The sequence below is a fragment of the Physeter macrocephalus genome, chromosome 4 (genome assembly GCF_002837175.3).
Source record: "Physeter macrocephalus isolate SW-GA chromosome 4, ASM283717v5, whole genome shotgun sequence".
Classification (NCBI taxonomy): domain Eukaryota; kingdom Metazoa; phylum Chordata; class Mammalia; order Artiodactyla; family Physeteridae; genus Physeter; species Physeter macrocephalus.
The window spans coordinates 131,196,339-131,218,468 of record NC_041217.1 but is presented as its reverse complement, the minus strand read 5'-3'; the positions used below and the strand labels follow the sequence as shown (position 1 = coordinate 131,218,468).

Here is a 22,130-nt window from a genome sequence, read left to right as displayed (position 1 = left end):
TGGGTTTGATCCCTGGTCCGGGAAGATCCCACATGCTGTGGAGCAACTAAGCCTGTGCACCACAACTACTGAGCCTGTGCTCTAGAGCCCATGAGCCGCAGCTACTGAGCCCATGTGCCACAATTACTGAAGCCCGCGCGCCTAGAGCCCATGCTCCGCAACAAGAGAAGCCACCGCAACGAAGAGTAGCCCCTGCTCGCTGCAAATGGAGAAAGCCCACGCACAGTAACGAAGACCCAATGCAGCCAAAGATAAATAAATAAATATTTTTTTAAAAAAAAAAGAACTTTTAAGATGTACTCACTTTGCAACTTTCAAGTATACATTTGTCAACTAGAGTCACGGTGCTGTAAGTTACATCCCCAGTATTTAAGTATTTTATTACGGTGAGTTTGTACCTTTTGATCCCCTACACCCATTTTGTCCATCCCTACCACCCACCTCTAGCAAGCACCTATCTGTTCTCCATATCTATGAGTTTGGGGGGCGGGGGGGGTTGTTTTTTTTTAAGATTCCACATATAGAACTTCGTTTCTTACATTTAAACAGTGGTAGCTGTCCAAAGGCCACAAGTTTAAAAATGTAACAAACATATCGGTAACAGCTTCACTCTTTCCAACAGTAAGCCTCAGAAAGAGCTACTGTATAATATGAAGAACACTAAATTGGCAGTCAAAAGATCTTGGTTCCATCAGTTTATAATCTTAGGCAAGTTATTTACCTCTGTGAGTTTTATTTTATCTTAAAGATGAGGATAATTATTCATTAGGCTTTGGTAATAATTAAATGACCTAGAAAGTTAATTTCCATACTTTATAGAGGGTTGTTGTACATACTAAAAGAGTTAAAAGAAAATCAATAGGTACATTGTAAACTATATAACTGAAGTGAACAAACAGTGCTCTATTAATTCCAAAGGCAAAGACTTTGCCTTATTCATTATTAAATTCCAAACACACATAGCATATAAAAGATATTTAAGTTTACTTAAATAAACAATCATTAAGTTAAATGGCCTATCAAAAACAATAATTAAAAAATATTCATGTAAATGTACATTCACATTTTAAGTCAACAAATATATATCGAGCTGTTAGCAAATGTCATGTACACAGATGACTAAGCCATGTCCCTGACCTTAAGGAGCTCTCAGCAACAATATTACTTTAGAATTTGCGAAATGTTTACACACACATGGTCACTACAAAGATGATAAGATCAATTAGTTACACTGCCTTTTAAAATCTCAAAATAATCACAAGTGGATGAGGAAAAGGAAAGTGAGGAGATTAAGTGACTTGGCCAAGGTTATACAGCTATTGGGTAGCAGACCAGGGATTAGAAACAGCCTTCAAATGTTACTAAATTGTCTTCTCTTGCTGATATTTGAGTTTAATGGGCAATATCTTTGCCTTATATACAGGGTATATTAAATAACTGCAAAACTAGGAAACTTTTAAGAGTAAAAAGTGATGCTACATAGAATGGATGAGAACCATAATGTAAACTATAGACTCTGTATGATAATGAGCGTCAGTGTAGGTTCATCAATTGTAACAAGTGTACCACTCTGGTAGGGGAAGTTGATAATGAGGGAGCCCATGCATGTGTGGGGACAGAGGATATATGGGAAATATCTGTATCTTTAGCTCAATTTTGCTATGAAGCTAAAACTGCTCTTAAAAAATCTATTTTTAAAAATAAGGGATGCTATTAATAATCACACAAGGGCAAGAGGAACAAACTGAGATTATCCAGAGCAAATTGTAAGTATGCTCACCCTACTTAAATAGGAATTCTAACGTGCAAATGGCTATTCAAGTTAATTCACAGTTACATTTAAAACACTATTTTAAAAGTGTAGAATTGTCACTGAAGACTTGCAAAAATGATTACTGTAATAGTGTTCAAGGAAACTGAAAAAAATTCTCACCAGAAGGAGAAGTTACTGTGTACATACCAAGCTGTCCTCGGCTTCGGCGCACCATTTCTTGCCTAGCACCTATGCTTCCAAGAATAGCTTCCTCAAGCTTTGCTCTCATGTCCTTTGATTTCTTAAAGGTCAAACTATTCATTCTTTCAAACACTTTCTTTCCCTAAAATTTAAACATTAGAAAAGAAGACACATTGAAGAAATTTTCTTCTTCTTTTCCACATTATGTTTTCCCTCTTGTTCATCTTTGCAATGGCACAATGATCACTTACTTTGTACTCAAAGCAAGATACACAAAGATAAAGCAGATCTAATAGCCGGTTTAGCTGCAGGACTGAGAGATCTGTAAACCACTTTTGTAAAACTGTCTCATCTGCATTCTTGAGAACCCAAAGCAGACAGATCAAAAGACTCCGACTTGATTCTGCTGAAAAGGTAGTGTGTTGCCTGCCACTCTGAAAATAAAAAGCAGTAGAATGAGACACAAAATGATCAAAGACCATTTCTTTTTTTCAGTTGTCAGTTGTTTTCTTCTAAAAGCAATACAACAATAATTACTTTAAAATCAAATATTTCAAAAGAACCATTTGATTTAGACAATACTTGTGTAACTCATATAGAACCTTAAACTTAAGGTCCTGACATTTAATGAACCTTTCCTAGCAATAGAAGATTGTTTTAATCTATGACAGGGCTTCCAGCAGACTATAAATGTTAACAGAAAACATAAAGGGAAAAACTAAAAGGTCCTATCATTAAAAACTAAGGTATCTACCAAAGACTATCAGACATGACATAAATAAAGGAAAAAAAACTGACTCTAGATAAGACTATTTTAAGAGTATTATGTGATAACAAAATGTTTATCAGGTTTAGAGAATCACTATTTCCTATCAAGGGCCACTGACAAAAGGAAAAAGTCTTAGACCACATAAAAGTAAAAAGTATTTTTACTTAGAGCATATAAATTTAAGGTAATATTCCCAATCTTCGATTTGTATTAGTATATAGTATGTGAAATACAAACAAAAACTAAAACTAATAACTTGTTTACAGTACCATTTACTGAATATTTACTCTTCCAGTCATCATACTGAGCTCTTCGCATATATTGTTTCATTGAGTCCTCCAACAACATTACTAAGCAGGTTGTATCATCTCAATTTTACAGACAAGAATGCAGGATGACAATAATAATAATGATGATGGCAAATAATGATGATGGCAAAACATAACAAAATTTGAAATGTGCTAGACACTATGCTAATTGCTTTATCTTATTTAACTCTCTCAACAGTTTTATGAGATGGTATTAACTATTGTTATTTCTAGTTTACAGGTAAGGAAACTAAAGGCTAGAGATTAAGTAATTTGCCCTAAATCACATTCTAAGAAAAAGTAAAGCCACAATTTTAGTCCAGGTTAACCAGACGCCTAAGCTTATATTCTTCACCATTATACTACATTCTAATATTTGGTTAATAAATATACTAAATTATAATAAGAAAGCAGTGGATAGGATGTTGAGAGGAATTACAAAGGAAAGCCATGACCTCAACTACTACCCTAATCTCCCCTCTATCATGCATGATGGTTTCCCTTGAAACCATCTAAAGAGATAAATATTATTACTTACTCCATTCTACAGACAAGAAAACTGAGACAAGAAGTAGTTAAGTATCAATATTTTGTGAAAGTATTTTGTAATAAATGGTGGAACTGGGATTCAAATGCAGAACGTGTGGCTCCAGAAACCAAGCTCGTATCCACTATGTTTACTGCCTTTCATGGATGCATGCACATGTAAATAAATTCACGTACATAAACTCACTTAACCACTATGCTATACTGCACCTGACCTGGACACAAATAGCTTTGACTCCCACCCCCAAATCCACAGTCTCTCTCATAAGGAAAATGCTTCTTTATTTTAAAAGTAAGTACTTTCTACAGCAGAACTTTCAGGTATGCATAAATATATTGACTAAATTCTTAATGATTTTTTCTTAATGATTCTGATTTTTTAAAACCAAATTTTAAAATTATACCGAATTCGACAAACAGGTACACACTAACATTTCCTATACCCCCATATAAACTGCCAATAACACAGTGACACAGTCTGAAGAAAGTTGGACAAACATGAAAAAGACTCAGTATTGCGAAGATGTCACGTTTCCCCCAAATTGTTCTATAGGATCAATGCAATTCCAATCAAAATACCAGCCAGGTTTTCCTGGAAGTTGACAAACTAATTTTAAATTTAATGGGGAAAAGCAAAGGGCCAAAAATAGCCAAGGCACTCTTGAGGAAGAACCAGGTAGGATGGGGGACAAATTTGCTCTACCAGATAGCAACATTTACTAAATAGAATAATTAAGACAGCCTGATATTGGCATAGGGATAGACAAATAGTCTAATGAAATAATAGGAAGCACACAAAAAAATCCTATGCATATATGAAATTGTGACATATAACAGAGCTGGCACTATGAATCAGTGGTGGAAGGATGAATTATTCAATAAATGGTGTGAGATAACCGACTTCCCTAGGGGAAAAAAAAGTAGACTCCTACCTTGCACTATTGTACAAAAACTAAATTCCAGACAAAGAAAGAACTTAAATGTTAAAAGGAAATATAAAGGAACATATTTATAATCTTGGGAGTAGGACAGAATTTCTTAAATAATACATAAAAAGTGTAAACCATAAACCACAAAAAGATGATCATATTTGTTTACACTGAAATTGAGAATGTGTTTGTTCATTCAATTAATAAATAAATAGATACATAGAAAAAGCACACCATAAATTAGTAGAAATTTGTTGCATATAAAACCAACATATATATACACTACCAAATGTAAAACCGATAGCTAGTGGGAAGCTGCCGCATAGCACAGGGAGATCAGCTCAGCACTTTGTGACCACCTAGAGGGGTGGGATAGGGAGGGTGGGAGGGAGACGCAAGAGGGAGGAGATATGGGGATACATGTATATGTATAGCTGATTCACTTTGTTATAAAGCACAAACTAACAGACCACTGTAACGCAATTATACTCCAATAAAGATGTTTAAAAAAAAATCATGTTAAAATGTAAAAAACAAAATCAACCTGAGATTTGTATCCAGAACAGTGTTTCTCAATCAAGTTTCTATGAGAGAATTAAGCCCTACAAAAAATTGAGGGGCTGTTTTCTCCATTCTCTCAAAGCATTAAAAAAAAAAGATAATTCTGGTTTGGTATTACCCATCAATCAATCTTCTGTGAAGGAAGAAACAACAACCCCAGGACTCTTATTATACATACAAGTAATACTGCAAATACAAAGTCCAGTACACAGTCACGAACTAGGCACACAAAGAAGCAATACATCATGAGAGAGAACTGACAAAACAGATAACAGAAAAAGGTACATTAAGACTTGAGGTATTGAAATTATCAGAGACTATAAAATAACCACACTTTCTATGCACTCTTGCCCAAAAAATAAGATTAAAAATCTTGACTGGAAACTTGAAAATATAAAGAGAAATGTTTTATTGAAAAGAAATAGCAGAAACAACAGAATTTAGAAAACTGAAAAAAATTTACCCAATAACCAAATTAAGAACTCAGTGGGTTGGTGTAATGTAATATCAGGTATAGTTAAGGAGAGAATTAGTAGACTGAAAGATAGATCAAAAGAAACATTCCATCATGAAGCACAGGTTAACAAAAAGATGGAATACAGAGAAGAGTAGAGACAAAGACGATACAATAAAAAGGACTAACATAAGTTTAACTGGAATATGAAAGAGGAGAGACAGAATGGAGAAGAGGACATATTTGGACACATAACAGCTGAGAATTTCATAGAACTGAAAAAAGATGCTGAATCATAAATTTAAGAAGTCCAAAAAAGCTACCAAGCAGAATAAACATAAAGAAATTCAAAATTAGTCTCAACAATTGAAACCACAGAAAGCCAATTTTAAGGAGACTATCAAAGAAAGGAAAGAAAAAAGACAAGTTATTTTCAAAGAAGTAACAGTTCACCACAGCTGGCTTCTCAAAAGTAGCAATGGAAATGAGAAGACAATGGGAACAATGTCCTCAGCAGGCTGAAAGAAAACAGAGGAAACTCAGAGGCTATTTGTTAAAAAAGAAATCCTAATGAAGGTCAAATAAAGACATTTTTCAAAGAAACACAGAGAGTTCATCACCACAGAATAGAAAATTCTACAGGATGTATTTCACAAAGTAGAAAAACATCTCATAGAAGTCACAAATTTGAGAAAGAATCAAGAGCAAATAAAGTGGTGAACACATGGGCAAATCTAAATGATAATTGATTCTATATAGCCATAAAAAAATAATAATGATGATGTCTTGTGAGGTTTAATGATACATAAAACTAAAGATAGCATTTAAGTAGAAAGAAAGGTAAATGAAGTCAACCTGTTTTAAGATCCTTTTATTAACCAATGTGAAAGTAAAGGTAATGATTAATATTAGATTGAAATTCAAGAAAGCATATTCTTATTTGTAATACAATCACAAAAAGAATAGAAACAGAATGTATGACTTCCAACCTAGTAGAGAGGAAAAAGTGGAATGAGGAAAAATTAGAATGAGAAAAAAATGATCCAAAAGAAGATAATAAATGAGACAAAAAGAAATACATAATAGGGGTGGGAAAACATGAAGTAAAATTAAAATGTTAAGTACATTAATTTAATTATACTAAATGTAAATGGGTTTTAAAACTCTAGTGAGGGCTTCCCTGGTGGCGCAGTGGTTGAGACTCTACCTGCCAATGCAGGGGACACGGGTTCGAGCCCTGGTCTGGGAAGATCCAACATGCCGCGGAGCAACTAGGCCCGTGAGCCACAACTACTGAGCCTGTGCGTCTGGAGCTTGTGCCCCGCAACAAGAGAGGCCGCGACAGTGAGAGGCCCGCGCACCACGATGAAGAGTGGCCCCCACTCGCCGCAACTAGAGAAAGCCCATGCACAGAAACGAAGACCCAACACAGCCAAAAATTAAAAAAAAACAAAAAACAAAAAAAAACTCTAGTGAAAGACAAAGACCAGATTTTACAAATATAAGACAAACTCTAACCATATGCTGTTTATAAAAGACACATTTAAAACATGAGAAAAAACAATGAAAGTAAAAGGATGGAAAAACTCATGCCATACACACACACATATACACACATACACGCTAAGCAAAAGAAACCTAGCATAGCTATACCAGTATTATACAAAACTGACTTTAAGGCAAATAAAAAATAAGCATTAGAGTTCATGTTGACAAAAGGTACAATCCATCAAAAATATAACAATTTTAAATTAGATATTTCATAATAAGGCCTCAAAGGAAATAAAACAAAATCTGACAGAGTGACAAGAAGAAATTACACCACCACAGGTGTAGCGGGATATTAGAAAAAGTGAACAGAATTCAGTAAAGAGAAAGAAGATTTAAACAACAGGATTAACAAATTTGATGTAATGCATGTAATGGATAAATATAGAACATATAACTAACAAATGAGGAATATGCATTCTTTTCAAATATGTGAGATATTTGCAAAAACTGACCATGTACTAGACCATAAAACAAACTCCCACAAATATAACGAATTATGTAGAGTAAGTTCTCTGATCATTCAATTAGGCCAAAATCAGAAGCAAAAGGATTACTAGAAATTTTTGTATGACTGGAAATTCTCAAACAAAAACAATTTAATAGCCCAAAAGTCTAAAAAGAAATCATAATGAACTTTAGATATATTTTGATGACTAATGAAAATGTTACCTACACACTGTCGTATGTAACTAAAACAATAATTACAGGAAAATGTTTATGATTAAAATATGTATCAGAGAAGAAAGGATGAAAATTAGTGAGTTAAGCATCCAACTCAAGGAGTTAGAAAAAAGAACATCAATATAAACCGAAAGAAACTAGAAGACAGTAAATAATAAAGATAAACATTCAAAAGTGAGGATCAACATTGACCCCAAATTGGTTCTTTACACAAACTAAACAAATATACAAATTTCTGTTGAGACTGATTTAAGACAAAAGATATAAAAAGCCAGTCACAGAAATAAAAATGTTTATTTCTACTACTGATGTTATAGACATTAAAAAGATCATAGAAGATATCTGAAACAACTCTGTATACCAAGAAATTTGAATAAATTTCTGCTAGAATAAAATTTATAAAAACCAGTGTAAAAAGAAATAGAAAACTTGAACAGTCTTACAATCATTAAAGAAATTATACAGCTAATTTTAAAACTTTCAAAAAAGAAAACTGCAGGTATAGATGGCTTCACTCACAAGTTCTCCAAATATTCTAGGAAGAAATAATTTCAATTTTAAACAAGCACTTTCAGGGAACAGAATAAAAGGGGAAATTCCCTAGCTCATTTTAATTGGCTAAACTACCCCTGATTCCAAAATCTGAATAGAACATTATGAGAAAGAAAAAAATCTTACTAACACAGATACACAATCTTAAAGAAAATATAGCAAACCAAATCTATTAATACACAATCATGAAAAAGTTGGGTTTAATTCAGGAATTCAAGGTAGGTTTAACACTAGAAAATCAACTGAAAGGGGTCACAGTAAAAGATTACAAAGCAAAATAAAATGACAGTCTCAATGGTGCAAAAAAGCATGATAAAATTCAACAACTATTCATAATTACAAAAATAAAACTCTTAGCAAACTAGAAACAGAAGGGGACTTCCATAATATAACACAGGGTATCTTAAAAAAAAACCAAACCCCAAAACCAAAACCTTTAGCACCTATGTTTAAGAATGAAATGTTGTGGGCTTCCCTGGTGGCGCAGTGGTTGAGAGTCCGCCTGCCGATGCAGGGGACGCGGGTTCGTGCCCCGGTCCGGGAAGATCCCACATGCCGCGGAGCGGCTGGGCCCGTGAGCCACGGCCCCTGGGCCTGCGCGTCTGGAGCCTGTGCTCCGCAACGGGAGAGTCCACAACAGTGAGAAGCCCGTGTACCGCAAAAAAAAAAAAAAGAATGAAATGTTGCAAGCTTCCCCTTTAATGATGCCAACTATCACTACTTCTATTTAACACTGTACTCAAGGTTCTAACCAGTAAATAAGTTATGGAAAAAAAACAGAAAGGAAGAAATAAAACTGCCAGATGATATGACTGTGTATGTAGAAAAAAAAATCTATACCTCTGTTATTAGTTTAGCAATTCTGCTGGAAATAAACATTATTGTTCAAAATCAATTCTATGCCCACATAAAAGCAATCAACAATTAGGGAGTTCCCTGGTAGTCTAACAGTTAGGATTTGGCACTTTCACTGCCGTGGCCCAGGCTCAATCCCTGGTCAGGGAACTGAGATCCCATAAGCCGCGTGGCACGGCCAAAAAAAAAATAGCAATCAACAATTAGAAAACAATTTTTTAAAAAGATGACATTTATGAGACTATAAGAATATAATGTTATATATATATAATTTATGTGTATTATACATTATCATATTATATAATTTTATAATATTACCAAAATATTTTTAAAATATCAATGACCAAAATACACCTACAAAAGATATTCTGGGCCTCTGGTGAAAGCTAAAAAAGTTTATGTATGTGCAGACATTAAAGAAAGCCTAAATAGTGGGGAGATCTAACATATTCAAGGATTTGGGGATTCAAGCATGTAAAAATATTAATTTTCCCAAAAACTGATCCATAGATTCAATACAATCTTACCTTAAAATAAGACACTTATCACTTAAGTGTATGAAAAAGCAAGCCACAAAAAAAGAAAGAAATCTTTGAACCACTTATAATTGACAATGGGCTTGATCCAGACATATAAACTACTATAAATTACAAGCAAAGGCAGATGATCCAATGGAAAATGGGCAAAAAAACTCTAGATACTTCAAAAGAAAAAATCCAAATAGCCATTTATATGAAAAAGTGCACACCCTCATAATACATCAGGAAAATGAATGCTAAAATGAGATATAATGATATATTACCAAATTGACAAAAATTTAAATGTTTGAATATTCTAAGTGCAGATGAACGAACATATGAAGGAACAGAAACTCTCATACAGCAGGTGCAAATATAAATTAAGACAAACCTTTCGGAAAACACCATGGCATATCTAGTATAGAAGAGGGTACACATATATGACCCAGCAAATTCCACTCCTAAGAAATACCCTAAATAAAAGTGTGTACATGCAGACAGGAAACATACAGAAGAATCTATAAGACTGTTACTTGTAACCAAAGATCAGAAACCATTTATGCATCTATCAATAGAATGGGTAAATAAATTGATCTATAGTCAGACAATGGAATATCATGCCAAAATGAAAAATCAGTGAATTACAGCTATTTTTTACAACATGGAAGAATATTAAAGATATAATGTAAAACTAAACTATAGTATTTAGGGATGCAAACTTAGATGGTGAAACTATTAACAAAATTATGCAATTACTTCATTGGTTAGGATAGTGGGTGGCTTGGTGGATAGCTGTGGTGGGAAACAGCAGGCTAAGGATTTCTGGAAGGCGTTCAATGTTCTATATTTTGTCCTGAATTGTGGTTACAAAGATAATCATTTTAAAATCTTTTGTAAACACTTATATTTATGTTTCATGTACTTTTTCATCTGTGGTATATTTCACATAAGCAAGGTTTTAAAAAATGAAAAACAAGGTCAACAAAACTGGGAATAGTGGTCATTTTGAGGGGAGAAAGGGATTGAACTGATGGCAAACTGGGAACTTCCAAGGAAATTGCAATGTTCTATTTCTGAAGCTGAGTGGTAGGTACACTGCTGTTTCTTCTATTATTATATTTTAATTATACATGTACTTTATATATTATTTTGTATCTACAATAGCAAAAGCAAGTAAAAGAAAACACTGAAAAACTGGAATTCATCAAAATTAAAAACTTTTGCTCTTCAAATGACACCATCAAGAAAGTGAAAAGAGGGACTTCCCTGGTGGTCCAGTGGTTAAGAATCTGCCTTCCAATGCAGGGGGACATGGGTTTGATCCCTGGTCGGGGAACTAAGATCCCACATGCCGCGGGGCAACTAAGCCCATGCACCACAACTAAAGACCCCACACGCTCTGGAACCCATGCACCACAACTACAGAGCCCACGCGCTCTGGAAGCCCATGTGCCGCAATGAAAGATCCCATATGCTGCAACTAAGACCCAACACAGACAAATAAATAAATAAATAAATATTTAAGGAAATAAAAAGGGAAAAGATAATCCACAGGAGAAAATATCTGCAAATCACATATCTGATAAGGAATTTATACCCAGAATATATAAAAAACTCTTTCAACTCAATAACAAGAAGATGAATAACACAATTTTAAAACATTAAAGGATTTGAATGGACTTTTTCTCTAAATAAGATATACAAAAAGATGTGCCAATAAGCAAGTGAAAAGATACTTTCAGTATCAGTAGACTTTAGGGAAATGCAAATCAAAACGACAATGAGATACTACTTCATACACACTAAGGTATGAAGTATATATAATAAAAAAGAGATAAGAGTGTTGATGAGGATTTAGAGAAACAGGAACCTTTATTCATTGCTGGTGAGAATTTAAAATGGAGCAGCCACTTTGAAAAAGTTTAGAAGTTTCTCAAAATGTTAAAGACAGAGACACAATATGACCCAGCAAATCCATTCCTAGGTATCTACCCAAAAGGAATGAAAACATATGTGGACACAAAGACATGTACACAAATGTTTATAGCAGCATTATTCCTAACAGCCAAAAAGTGGAAATGATTCAACTGTTCATCAACTCATAAATGGATAAAAATCTGGTCTATCAATATTTAGGAATACTATTTGGCATTTAAAAAAAAGTACTGATACATGTCACAACATGAATGAACCTTAAAAACATAATGCTTAGTGAAAGAAGCCAGACATAAAAGATCACAGCGTATAATTCCATTTATATGAAATGTCCGGAACAGGCAAATCTATACAGCAGAAAGTAGGTTAGTTGCTGCCTAGGGTTGGTGCTGTGTGGAAATAGAGGGTGACTGCTAATAGGCTTCAGGGTTCTTTTTGGGGTGATGGAAATGTTCTAAAATTAGATTGTGGTGATGGCTGCATAACTCTGTAAAGATACTAAAAACCATGAAATTGTACATTTAAAATGGGTGACGCTTTTGATATGTAAATTATCTTAATAAAACTTTTAAAAAAGTTGTCTAGTAAGCTAGCTTCCATAAATACGATAGCAGTTTTCTGAAAGAAGTCATCTAAAACTTTTAGAAGATGATCCTGTTTTATTAACAGTTTGTTTACTCCCTGCCTCCCTGTTCTTCCCTCTTGAAGAGGGGAAAATTACAGGGCTGAATGAATATCAATTTATTTAAATATGAAAAAGTATAAATCTTCACAGATTAAAAATAAATATTCTCAACTGCTAAATAACTGAAACTATTTCTTAGGCTGACAAAGAATAAAATGGATTTTAAAAATGAAGAAAATAGGCTATAAGTAAGGCAACCTTCAAAATTCTAAATGACAGAATATAGAGCTTTATACCATAAAGCTTGAGGTAATTAATAATTTTAAAAACAACTTAGTACAAGATAGGCAATATTCTCAAAACCTTTATGTTTCCACAAAATAAATAAAACTCAGAGTACTTCTGCATCAGCCAGTACAATAATCTCAGTTATTAAAGGGTATATCCTTGGAAATATCTGTCTTTCCAGATAAAACTTCTGTAGGAGGGTTGTTTTTACCGTTGATGTGAGGAGGAAACTGCCGGGCCTTGTTAGCTGAGGAACTGATGTTCCTGCAATTGCCATGGCAACTGTCTGGCTTATCATGCTTCCGCTCTCACTCTCATAATCATCGGTGGCTATACAGATTGGTCTTCCTCGTTGATTGTGAGTTTCTGGAAAAAAAATCACCCAAAAATAAATAAAGAAAACTTGTGTTTAGCTTAATTAACAGCCTTTGAGCAAGCAATTCCCTTTCTTATTCTCCTTTACTCTTTAAAGAAAAACCTATTAACATATACTGCTTATCATTATATTTACTTCTTTTAAAAAAATAATTTAAATATTTTAAACATTAACTCATTCCTGTAGTAATATTTATAGTTTTGTAGAAAACTTTAATTTGCTAGTAAAAGAAAATATAATAATATAAATTTCTGTCTTCAGATAAGGAAACCCGCTTTAGTGATCAAAATACTGGGAAAACTACTCTACTATTAGTCTCTCAAAGGGAAGGAGTTGCTATCTTTGTATCACCAGCACCTACTGATAATACATATTAGATACCAGTAAAAATTTTTTTAATTGAACTGGAAGTACTTTATCCGGTTAATTGCTAGTTCAAATGTAACCTACAGTGTTTTCTCTAAGGCAAATGAAGGAATTTAAGTAAATTCTAAAAATGGAAAGCAAGAGGAATAAAACTTTGTGGGTTCCAGTTTTTAAAAAGTAACAAAACTTCAACTTATTAACCCAGTATTAGCAATAAACATCATTGTTGTTATTCAGGTGAATATTAATTTCAATTTTATGTATATGAATAAAATTGAGACTGAGGGTGGTGGACATCTGGCAAGTTTTCTCATATTGTTTTTTTCAGATGAACAGTATACACTCACACAAAAAAACCCTAATTCCTAATAGGTAGGTATAGAAATGCTATAAAATCATTATTTAAAAATTTGTCATAAATGCTTACAGAAACCTTGAAGTGAATTTTCTCACACCGTCAAAAGTTTTTCAGAAATATGTTATGTATTTACAGTGTACCTATGTCAGTGTAAGTTTCCTTATATTTCTTTTCCTAAAATAAGATCACCTTTGAGATATTTTCTAATACTTTTAAACACTGAGATTTGCCTTTAGTTTATCTTAAATATACTAAGTACCTGTAAAATCATACAGCTGAGGAACAGTTTCCATGATAATGCCAATCAGAGGCAGATACAACATAGCCACCCGAGCCTTTATCTGGGGGTCAGAGTACCGTGGGTCTGAGTCGTGACTGGAGAGTAAATTGTGTACCATATTGATGACTTTCTTATGCAATCCAAACAGTCTATTTAAAAAGAAGATGAAGAAGCAGCTGGAGTAAGGTCACAGAGATTAGTTAATATCTTTAGAGCAAACAGTAAGTCATGGTACTGAACCACTTTATTCAGCTTCTTAACTTTGCCACATATCTGCATGTATTCCTATAAAACACTTCTCATTTTAAAATTAATCGATGTCCAAAAAATAAATAAAATTAATGAATATCTCGCTGTACAAAAAAAGAACTGAGGGAAAAGGAAATACTATACAAATTCACTTAAGAGTAAATCGAATATTTTTTCACTAACTCCTTAGGGCATTTTAATATTAAATAACTTAAAACCAGTTATGGTTATATTTTAAAGCAAAAAAAGTAAATTTTAAGTAGTTGTAAATTTTATTTCATCAAATAAAATCTTTTCACATTTAACCAAAATAAACTTTTACTTCCTTTATCTAAAAGAAAAATCCTCTACCTAATGGGTTATGTATTCCATGGCTAGGGTTGCCTTCGACATTTCTATTAAAACTGAACTTCCTTGCTCATTTGGGCCCTTACAACTTTCTAGACTCCCAATCCCGAGTTTCAACTGGCTAATACACTAGCAAGGATCACTCTCATCTTCACACTTTTTTGGCCTCTCTTCTTAGACTGAAGCTGCTTTAACTATGAAAACTATTCTAAAGAAAAATTCATCCAACTTCAACTGCCCTTAATGCTGTACCTAGCAGCTGTTTCAGATCTTATTCTCTCTCCTTAAGCCTCTCACCATCAATCTCAATAGAAGAGCTTACCTCCAACTTTCTTTTAGGAAAGAAAAGCCGTTCTGAATTTGCTCTGGCCAGGTCTTTTAACACATCTCCATCTTTATAGCTACCAAATCATCTTTCCTTTCATCTCAGAAAAAATTCTTTCTTCAATAGCTTCAGTGTCCCGCCTCACTAAGTTCTTCCCTTCTTTCCTATCTTGAAAATACATGTTCACTTGAAACTAGTTTGCTCTGGCTTATTTATAGTATTTCTCTTAGTAATAAACTATTATATGATTTCTCTAATAATAAACTTCCTGAATGTGCAGTATATATCAAGCGTTTTTTTCCACTTACTTCCTAATACCTACTCTCTTCCTCTGAAACTAAAAGTTTTTGAATGCTTACCACATGGTATTGTACCCCTTTCATCATTTAATAGTTAAATGATTTTTCAAAGATACTTAACCTCTGTTTCCCTATCTATGTATGAAGGTAATAACCTACCTCATAAGGTGGCTGTGAAAATTAAGTTACATAATTTATGTAACATGCTCATTAGCACAGTGCCTTGCACACTGCCTTTTTCAGTAAATATTAGCTTTTCTCTTTTAAGATCACACAGCAGATTTAAAAGCTAGGACTGGAAACCAGGTATTCTTCCTCCAGGGCTCTTTAGCTTATCTACCATTTTACATAGCTGTATATGAAATCTACCTGGAGATTCTTCTTCCTTCCAGTTTTTATTCAGAAAGTATATTTTTAAATACTGTCAAGAACTCCATCTAATGGACATATCTCAGATTTCATTTTCTAGCTCTCTACTTGATACTTTGTCATCTTTTATGTTTTCTTCTCACTATTTTCTCCAAAGAGTTCCCAATATTCCTCATATTCTCTATCATTCTTCCCAAGTCTCAGATTCTGGTCATTTGCCTTTTATGTTCTCCCTTTCAACTTGTATCACGAGTGATGATTCCCAAACCTAGGTATATATTTAACATCTCTCAGCAGCTACCAGCGCCAGACTTCAACCTATCTAAACTCTACCCACTGGTCTTCATGAAGCCTTTTCATGTGTCTACATTACTCAATCACATTCAGCCATTATACACACACACACACACACACGCAGGACCTGTCATATCCTATGCTAGATGTTGGAGATAAGACATTGTCCCTGTTCTTTTTTTTTTTTTTTTTTTTTGTGGCACGCGGGCCTCTCACATTGCAGAGCACAGGCTCCGGATGCACAGGCTCAGTGGCCATGGCTCATGGGCCCAGCCGCTCCGCGGCATGTGGGATCTTCCCAGACCGGGGCACGAACCCGTGTCCCCTGCATCGGCAGGCGGATTCTCAACCACTGTGCCACCAGGGAAGGCCTGTCCCTGTTCTTAAAGAGCTTGTTTTAGCAAGAGAGAAACACAGACACAAAAATAATAATTCAGTTTTACAAATGCTATAATAAAGGTGCTAATCTTCTTCAAAACTAGGTCTGTACTACAAAATTTGCATTTAACCATAGTATCCTGTTTCAACATTGTAACTTTCTAACTGCAATGAAGGTTTCTAGAGAGCAAATCTTTGGTCATTATTAGAACATATGGGGCTTCCCTGGTGGCACAGTCGTTACGAATCCACCTGCCAATGCAGCGGACACGGGTTTGAGCCCTGGTCCAGGAAGATCCCACATGCTGTGGAGCAACTAAGCCCGTGCGCCACCACTACTGAGCCTGCGCGCCACAACTACTGAAGCCCGTGCGCCTAGAGCCCGTGCTCTGCAACAAGAGAAACCACTGCAATGAGAAGCCCACGCACCACAATAAAGAGTAGCCCCCGCTCACCGCAACTAGAGAAAGCCCACAAGCAACAACAAAGACCTAACACAGCCAAAATTAAATAAAATAAATAAATTTTTAAAACAATATTAGAATATATTATTGCTACTCAAGGAATTATTTTTGATTACTTAGGAGGCAGAAGGAATAAAAAGAAAAACAATCTTCTTAAGGGTCTATCTAACCAATGTATGTTTTATTTTATCTATGTAAATATTAAGAAGAATGTAAAACTTAGAGATATGAGTCTCTCATAGTCAATCATTCATTCACTGTCTGTACCAGACACAATTCTAATGCAGTGGGAATACAGCGGTGAATAAGAAAGAAAGTGCCTGCTCTCAAGAGCTCACATTCTAAGGGAAGGGGACAGATAATGAACAAACAAGCAAATTTCAGGTAAGTGCCTTGTAGAAAATAAAACAGGCTTATCTGGTTAAGAATAATTGTGGCAACGGCAACACAGCTATAATTCAGATTGGGTGGCCAATGACAGTGTCATTGAGAAGACACTCTTTGAGTGGAGACCTGAAGAATCACAAGGAGGAAATGCCTATGTGGAGATCTTAGGGCAATTTCAGCACTGCTACAGGCAGAGAAAAGTCCTAGTCCAAAGGCCCTAAGGTGGGACTGGGTTGGGCCCATTAGAGAAACAAAAAGAAGGCCAGGATGGCTAGATTTTAGTATGTGAGGAGGGAAGAGAGTGGCAGTGTAGACAAGACTTAGATATATAGGGCTTTGAGGTCCATTATTAAGTCTGAATTTTATTTTAAATGCTATTTTAAAAGCACAGACTTTTAACTATTTTAAAAGTTAGGTGTGCTTTTAAACACATTAAAGAGTTTTAAGCAAGGAAGTGACATAATTTAGTTTTCATTTCTAAAAGACCATGTAGGCTGCTGGGTAGAAAAGGGATTTTAGGGAGGGAATAATGGAAGCATGATTAGGGGAGCAGCAGTAAAGACAGAGAGAAGTAGCTAAACTTGGGATATATTTTGGAGATAGTATTAAGACATTTGCTAATGGACTGGGTGCAGGAAAGAGTGAGAAAAGGAGGAAACAAGCAACAGTAAAAGCTTATAATCCTGTATACTACTATTTAAAGCTCTTCCAGTTATCTTTTTTAACTCAATAGACAAAGTCGTAGTGAACACAGTTATCACAGCTTTCAGACTTGATAGAAAATCTTTACAAGTGTCAAAGGACCCACTGTGAAGACCAGCTGGAAGAGATAAAAAAGAAGTAAAGAAGTCTTTCATAGGTCCTATATTGTTCCACAGAAACGTATCTATTTTAATAGAACTGATCCTTCATGTGAGAAAGAAACCTCATCACAAAAATAGTTGACTGTTAGAATTCTCTATTTTTTATCAGACACTGCTGAACACCTACACAACATCTCCTTCCCCTGTCTTCCTTCCTAATAGAATGTAAAAATTTTCAGGTATACGTTCCTGCCCCTGTGACTCAGGGGAAGCTGACTCCATTCCCCCAGTTTCTGAAGTAGATAGATCCAATCAGACTAGCCCTGCTACTTAAAGCAGACAGTCAGTAAAGCTGTTTCATTACCAGTGTGAGAAGAGATAAATGTTAATTAACTAATTGCTTCCTTAACTGAGAAGGTCTACAAAAAAAATATCATATGAACTAAACACTTTTTAGTGACAGCTGATTTACATTTAGGCATGAGGTCCTTACCTTCTGCTTTGTAACAAACCACCCATGAACCAAAACCAGTCTAAGCACCTCATCTGAGTAGAAGTGATCTAATCCATCCAGACACCTGGCATTGCTCTGGTGACTGTAACAGTACAGGATAGGCAAGTGAGCCAAATCAGTCCAAAGAAAAGATGTGCATTGCATGCTTGAAAGAGGGTTTTTTCCCTCTGTCCTCTGCTGGACATGAACAAGTAATAATCTAAGCTCAATTGCCAGAGCAACTACCTTACAGTCATGAAAGGCACACTAGCCTCAGGATAAAGCTGAGGGGTTTCTAGTAGAAGTAAGAGATAAAGAAACAGAACCCTGATAACATTATTGAGCTGCTGATTATAGTGTGCTAAAAACCTTACCTTTCTTCCAATTATGAAAAAATAAATATCCTTCCTTTAATAAAGCCAGCCAGTATGAAGAAAGGTTTTCTGTTTCTGGTAACCAAACTTATCCTGATGTATCAAGTAAAAATACTGGAAATATAGAGTCAAATGATTGAGATATAACAATTATTAACGAAAGGTAGTATGTTTAGAAGTTGTTTTCAGAGTGATTTTTTTCAAACAATGGATCCTTTCCCCCCCCCAATGACATTATATTCATTTATCAAAGGCAAAATATAAGAGTGGTGGCAAGCAGGGGTGGGAGACCCAGGGTTTCACCCACTTAGTCTGTCCGCTCCATACTCCAATGTCTATACCCTAACCCCATCCTACATGGAAGCACATTAAGGACCTTTTCAGAACCTTACAGTTCTGCAGAGCACAGTGTGAAAAACTGCTTCTTAAAACTACATTCCTAACCCGAGAAGCTGCTGTTATGAAAAAAACTCATGCCTTTCATTTGCAGAAGCTTTAGCCTTTGACAGTTTACTAAGCATTAACTATGTCCCTATCGCTAAGAACTCTACAAGCATCCTTTTTCATTCGTTCAACAAATACATCATAGGATTCTTAAAAAACCTGCTCAAAAGTATCTCCTTTTGTTCTCTGGAGCTCTTACTTCAGGTTAAACTGCATTACAAACTCCTAATGATACTATCATGGAAAAAAAAAGCAATTATTACCCAAATGAGTTACAGTCATTCAGATTTTTGAAAATAGCTGTTAAGATAGAAATACCCTATAGGGATCTTAGATCACAACACATTTATAGAAAAGCTATTTCTATAAATTCAATCATCAGACAATATACTCTTCTTACTATATCAATTTCCAGTAATTCTTTAAAACTATACACCATTTTGGAAGTTTCTAAAACCTAAGTACATTTGTTTATAGAGCAAATTTTGCCATTTGTATGATGGCAAATCATAAATTTTCCTCACAAGGAATCAAACAGATTAGTCTACTTAACTGAAATGTGCCTGCTGTATATCAGCAAATCTAAAAGTCCATCTACTAATATACACAAATATTTTATGTACTACTAAGAAGGAAAAAAAGGCCACCAACTAAACCATGACACAATGTTGATTTCAAGACAAACATCAAATTCAGAGATGACAAAAAATGTCTTTCTTAAAACTGATGAAATATAGAAATAACATGAGTATGGAACTTAGTGAACACAGAAGTATAAGAGTGGTAAACAGTATTCTTTTGATTCCTAGGAAGTTAAGTGGATACTTCTGTCCCATTGTCCAAAATCAAACTGATATGCTACACAGCAAAAACTGGTCTACTCACCCTTCAGCATCCGGGTCTAAAATGACAGCCAGCTCTGTTAACACAAGTCCCGCCAAATAATGTTGCTGGCGGAAAGGCACAGACAATTCAAACATATTTGCAATCTTCTGGTCTTGCACAGTGGTGGAAAATCCAGAACTCTGTTTGGGAGTGAGGTAGAACAAAACTATAACAGCTATGCAACAAAACATTCTATAGACAGAGCACTACAACAAATGAGATGCGAGCATTATCTGAAAGTGAGATAAACTTTTTAAGTTTATTTTTACATGACTATTATTAACATTGGAGAAAGTAACTGCTCTTACTTTTGGTATAGGAATCTATGATGAAATAACATGTTAAATTATTTTCAATTTCCTTTTTCTCATATTAAAATTTTTTCATCTGCTTTTTCCTTTATACTTTTAGCCACTTAATGTCTCAATATCATACTCTGAAGGGAAAAAAGGAACTAAATCCATATGATACATTATGTACTCACTGCTGAGTACAAGAGAAATATTTATAGTCAAGGCTATCGGTTTCCAGAGAAATTTCAAATACTAATGAAGTTGTTTTCCAGGGAAAACATTATCTCTAGAAAATTACTGTCTTTTTTTGTCCACTCACTGAGTTTTTAAGAGTTTTTTAATACTGTAAAATAGCATCCCCTCCAAGATATAGCTTAAGGCAAGAATGTCCTCAATCTCATCACCCTTAATCCATATTCAAGACTGCCCATGCGAGGTTTCTTAGAAGAACAGACTTCAGATTTCTCTATGGAGAAATCATCTTCCTAATAAGCATATAAAACTATCCTTGCCCGCACCTCCCAAAGAGTGATGTCTCTGTCATCTGTTAGAATCTGAAAATTCTGCAGTTAGATGAGAAAGTAGGGAACGAGATAATGGAAGAAATTCTGTTAATTTCTTGGCTGAATGAGATGTTCAGCAGGGAGTCAGGTGTAAACAAATGTGTTTCATTAAAGGTTTTAGGAACTGTACCTTTGATTAATTTGTACTTGACTGTGTAGCCACATCTTTGACAGAGGATGGGGGAAGGGAGCAAAAGACTAGCCTCATTTGTTATTGGAAGAAGTATGTCCTAGCCAGGTAAAAGTATGTGGAAATAGGCTGATCCTTAAGAATTTTTGCAAAGGTAAAATGAAAAGTTGGGGGTGTTCTCTGATGTTTTCTAATCTTTCTAAGTAAAGTTTAAAATTTTCTTTATCAAACATCTGAGATTGATCTAGTGTAGGGAATTACTTTCAGGAATTAAGTATCTCAAAAATAAACTTATAAAGAGTTCATATCAACTTTGACTTCAGACATTAAGAGTTTAAGCAAGTAGCTTGTTTGACTTAGGAATTATATAGCAAAAAGATGTTTCACTAGGAGGGAACATCCAGGCTTCTCTGATACGAAAACCACAAAATCGCTTCATTTCAATCTGTATGACAGGACACATAATAATTGCTACAGTAACCCTTTGTCATCTTTAGAGCAACTACTAGGCACCCTGTGAAAACCCATAAACACCCATCTAGTTTCCTTTGGGTTCTCTGGATACAAGAGAGGCAGGTAGGGCTTTGCCAGGACTGCACTGCAGTTTGACTTCTTTCTCTGCTAAATTATGCTTCATTCCCCTTCCTTTCACAGGTATTGACATCTAATAAATACCTTGTCCCCCAAACTCAGTCTGTGTCTGCCTCAAAAAAACTCAACTTGTGAAAACATCAAGTGAGTTTATGTAGCTGAATTCACTCCCTTGTGCATGATGAATCGGTAAGAGGGGTACAACAAAGTGGTTAGAACTTGGGCCCTAGAATAAGCCAACACGTGCCATGGTTCAAAGCCTAGCTCTGCCAGTTTTTACTATGTGACCCTGGGTAAGTTACTGACCTTTCTATGTTTCAATTTTTTTCACCTGTAAAATGGGGATAATAATAGAACTTACCTCCTAGAGTTCCTGTGAGGAGTAAATGATTAATACTTATAAAGCACATAACCATTTAATACTTATAGAGCACTTAGTATGGAGCCTATCACACAGCTATTATTCAACAGTGTTACTTTTCATGTTTTCCAGTGTTTAGAATGCTTTTTCCACAAGTGTGGGCTTAAAAAAATT

General features: G+C 34.8%; 1 protein-coding gene across 12 annotated transcripts in view; it reads right to left on the bottom strand.

The window, feature by feature from the left end:
- Nucleotides 1-22,130, bottom strand: part of DOCK7 (dedicator of cytokinesis 7) — a 196,979-nt gene that overhangs the window by 43,222 nt on the left and 131,627 nt on the right. For 6 of the 12 annotated variants that reach the window (XM_028489312.2, XM_028489314.2, XM_028489313.2 and 3 more), the window contains 5 exons: nucleotides 20,019-20,158; nucleotides 13,886-14,055; nucleotides 12,738-12,892; nucleotides 2,206-2,388; nucleotides 1,934-2,096 (listed from right to left, as the gene is read on the bottom strand). In XM_028489312.2, coding sequence (XP_028345113.1) covers nucleotides 1,934-2,096; nucleotides 2,206-2,388; nucleotides 12,738-12,892; nucleotides 13,886-14,055; nucleotides 20,019-20,158 — 811 coding nt within the window. Of the gene's footprint in view, nucleotides 1-1,933; nucleotides 2,097-2,205; nucleotides 2,389-12,737; nucleotides 12,893-13,885; nucleotides 14,056-18,354; nucleotides 18,804-20,018; nucleotides 20,159-22,130 lie in introns of those variants that run through there. The other 6 variants (XM_007108126.4, XM_028489315.2, XM_024119676.3 and 3 more) reach the window with 3 other exon arrangements.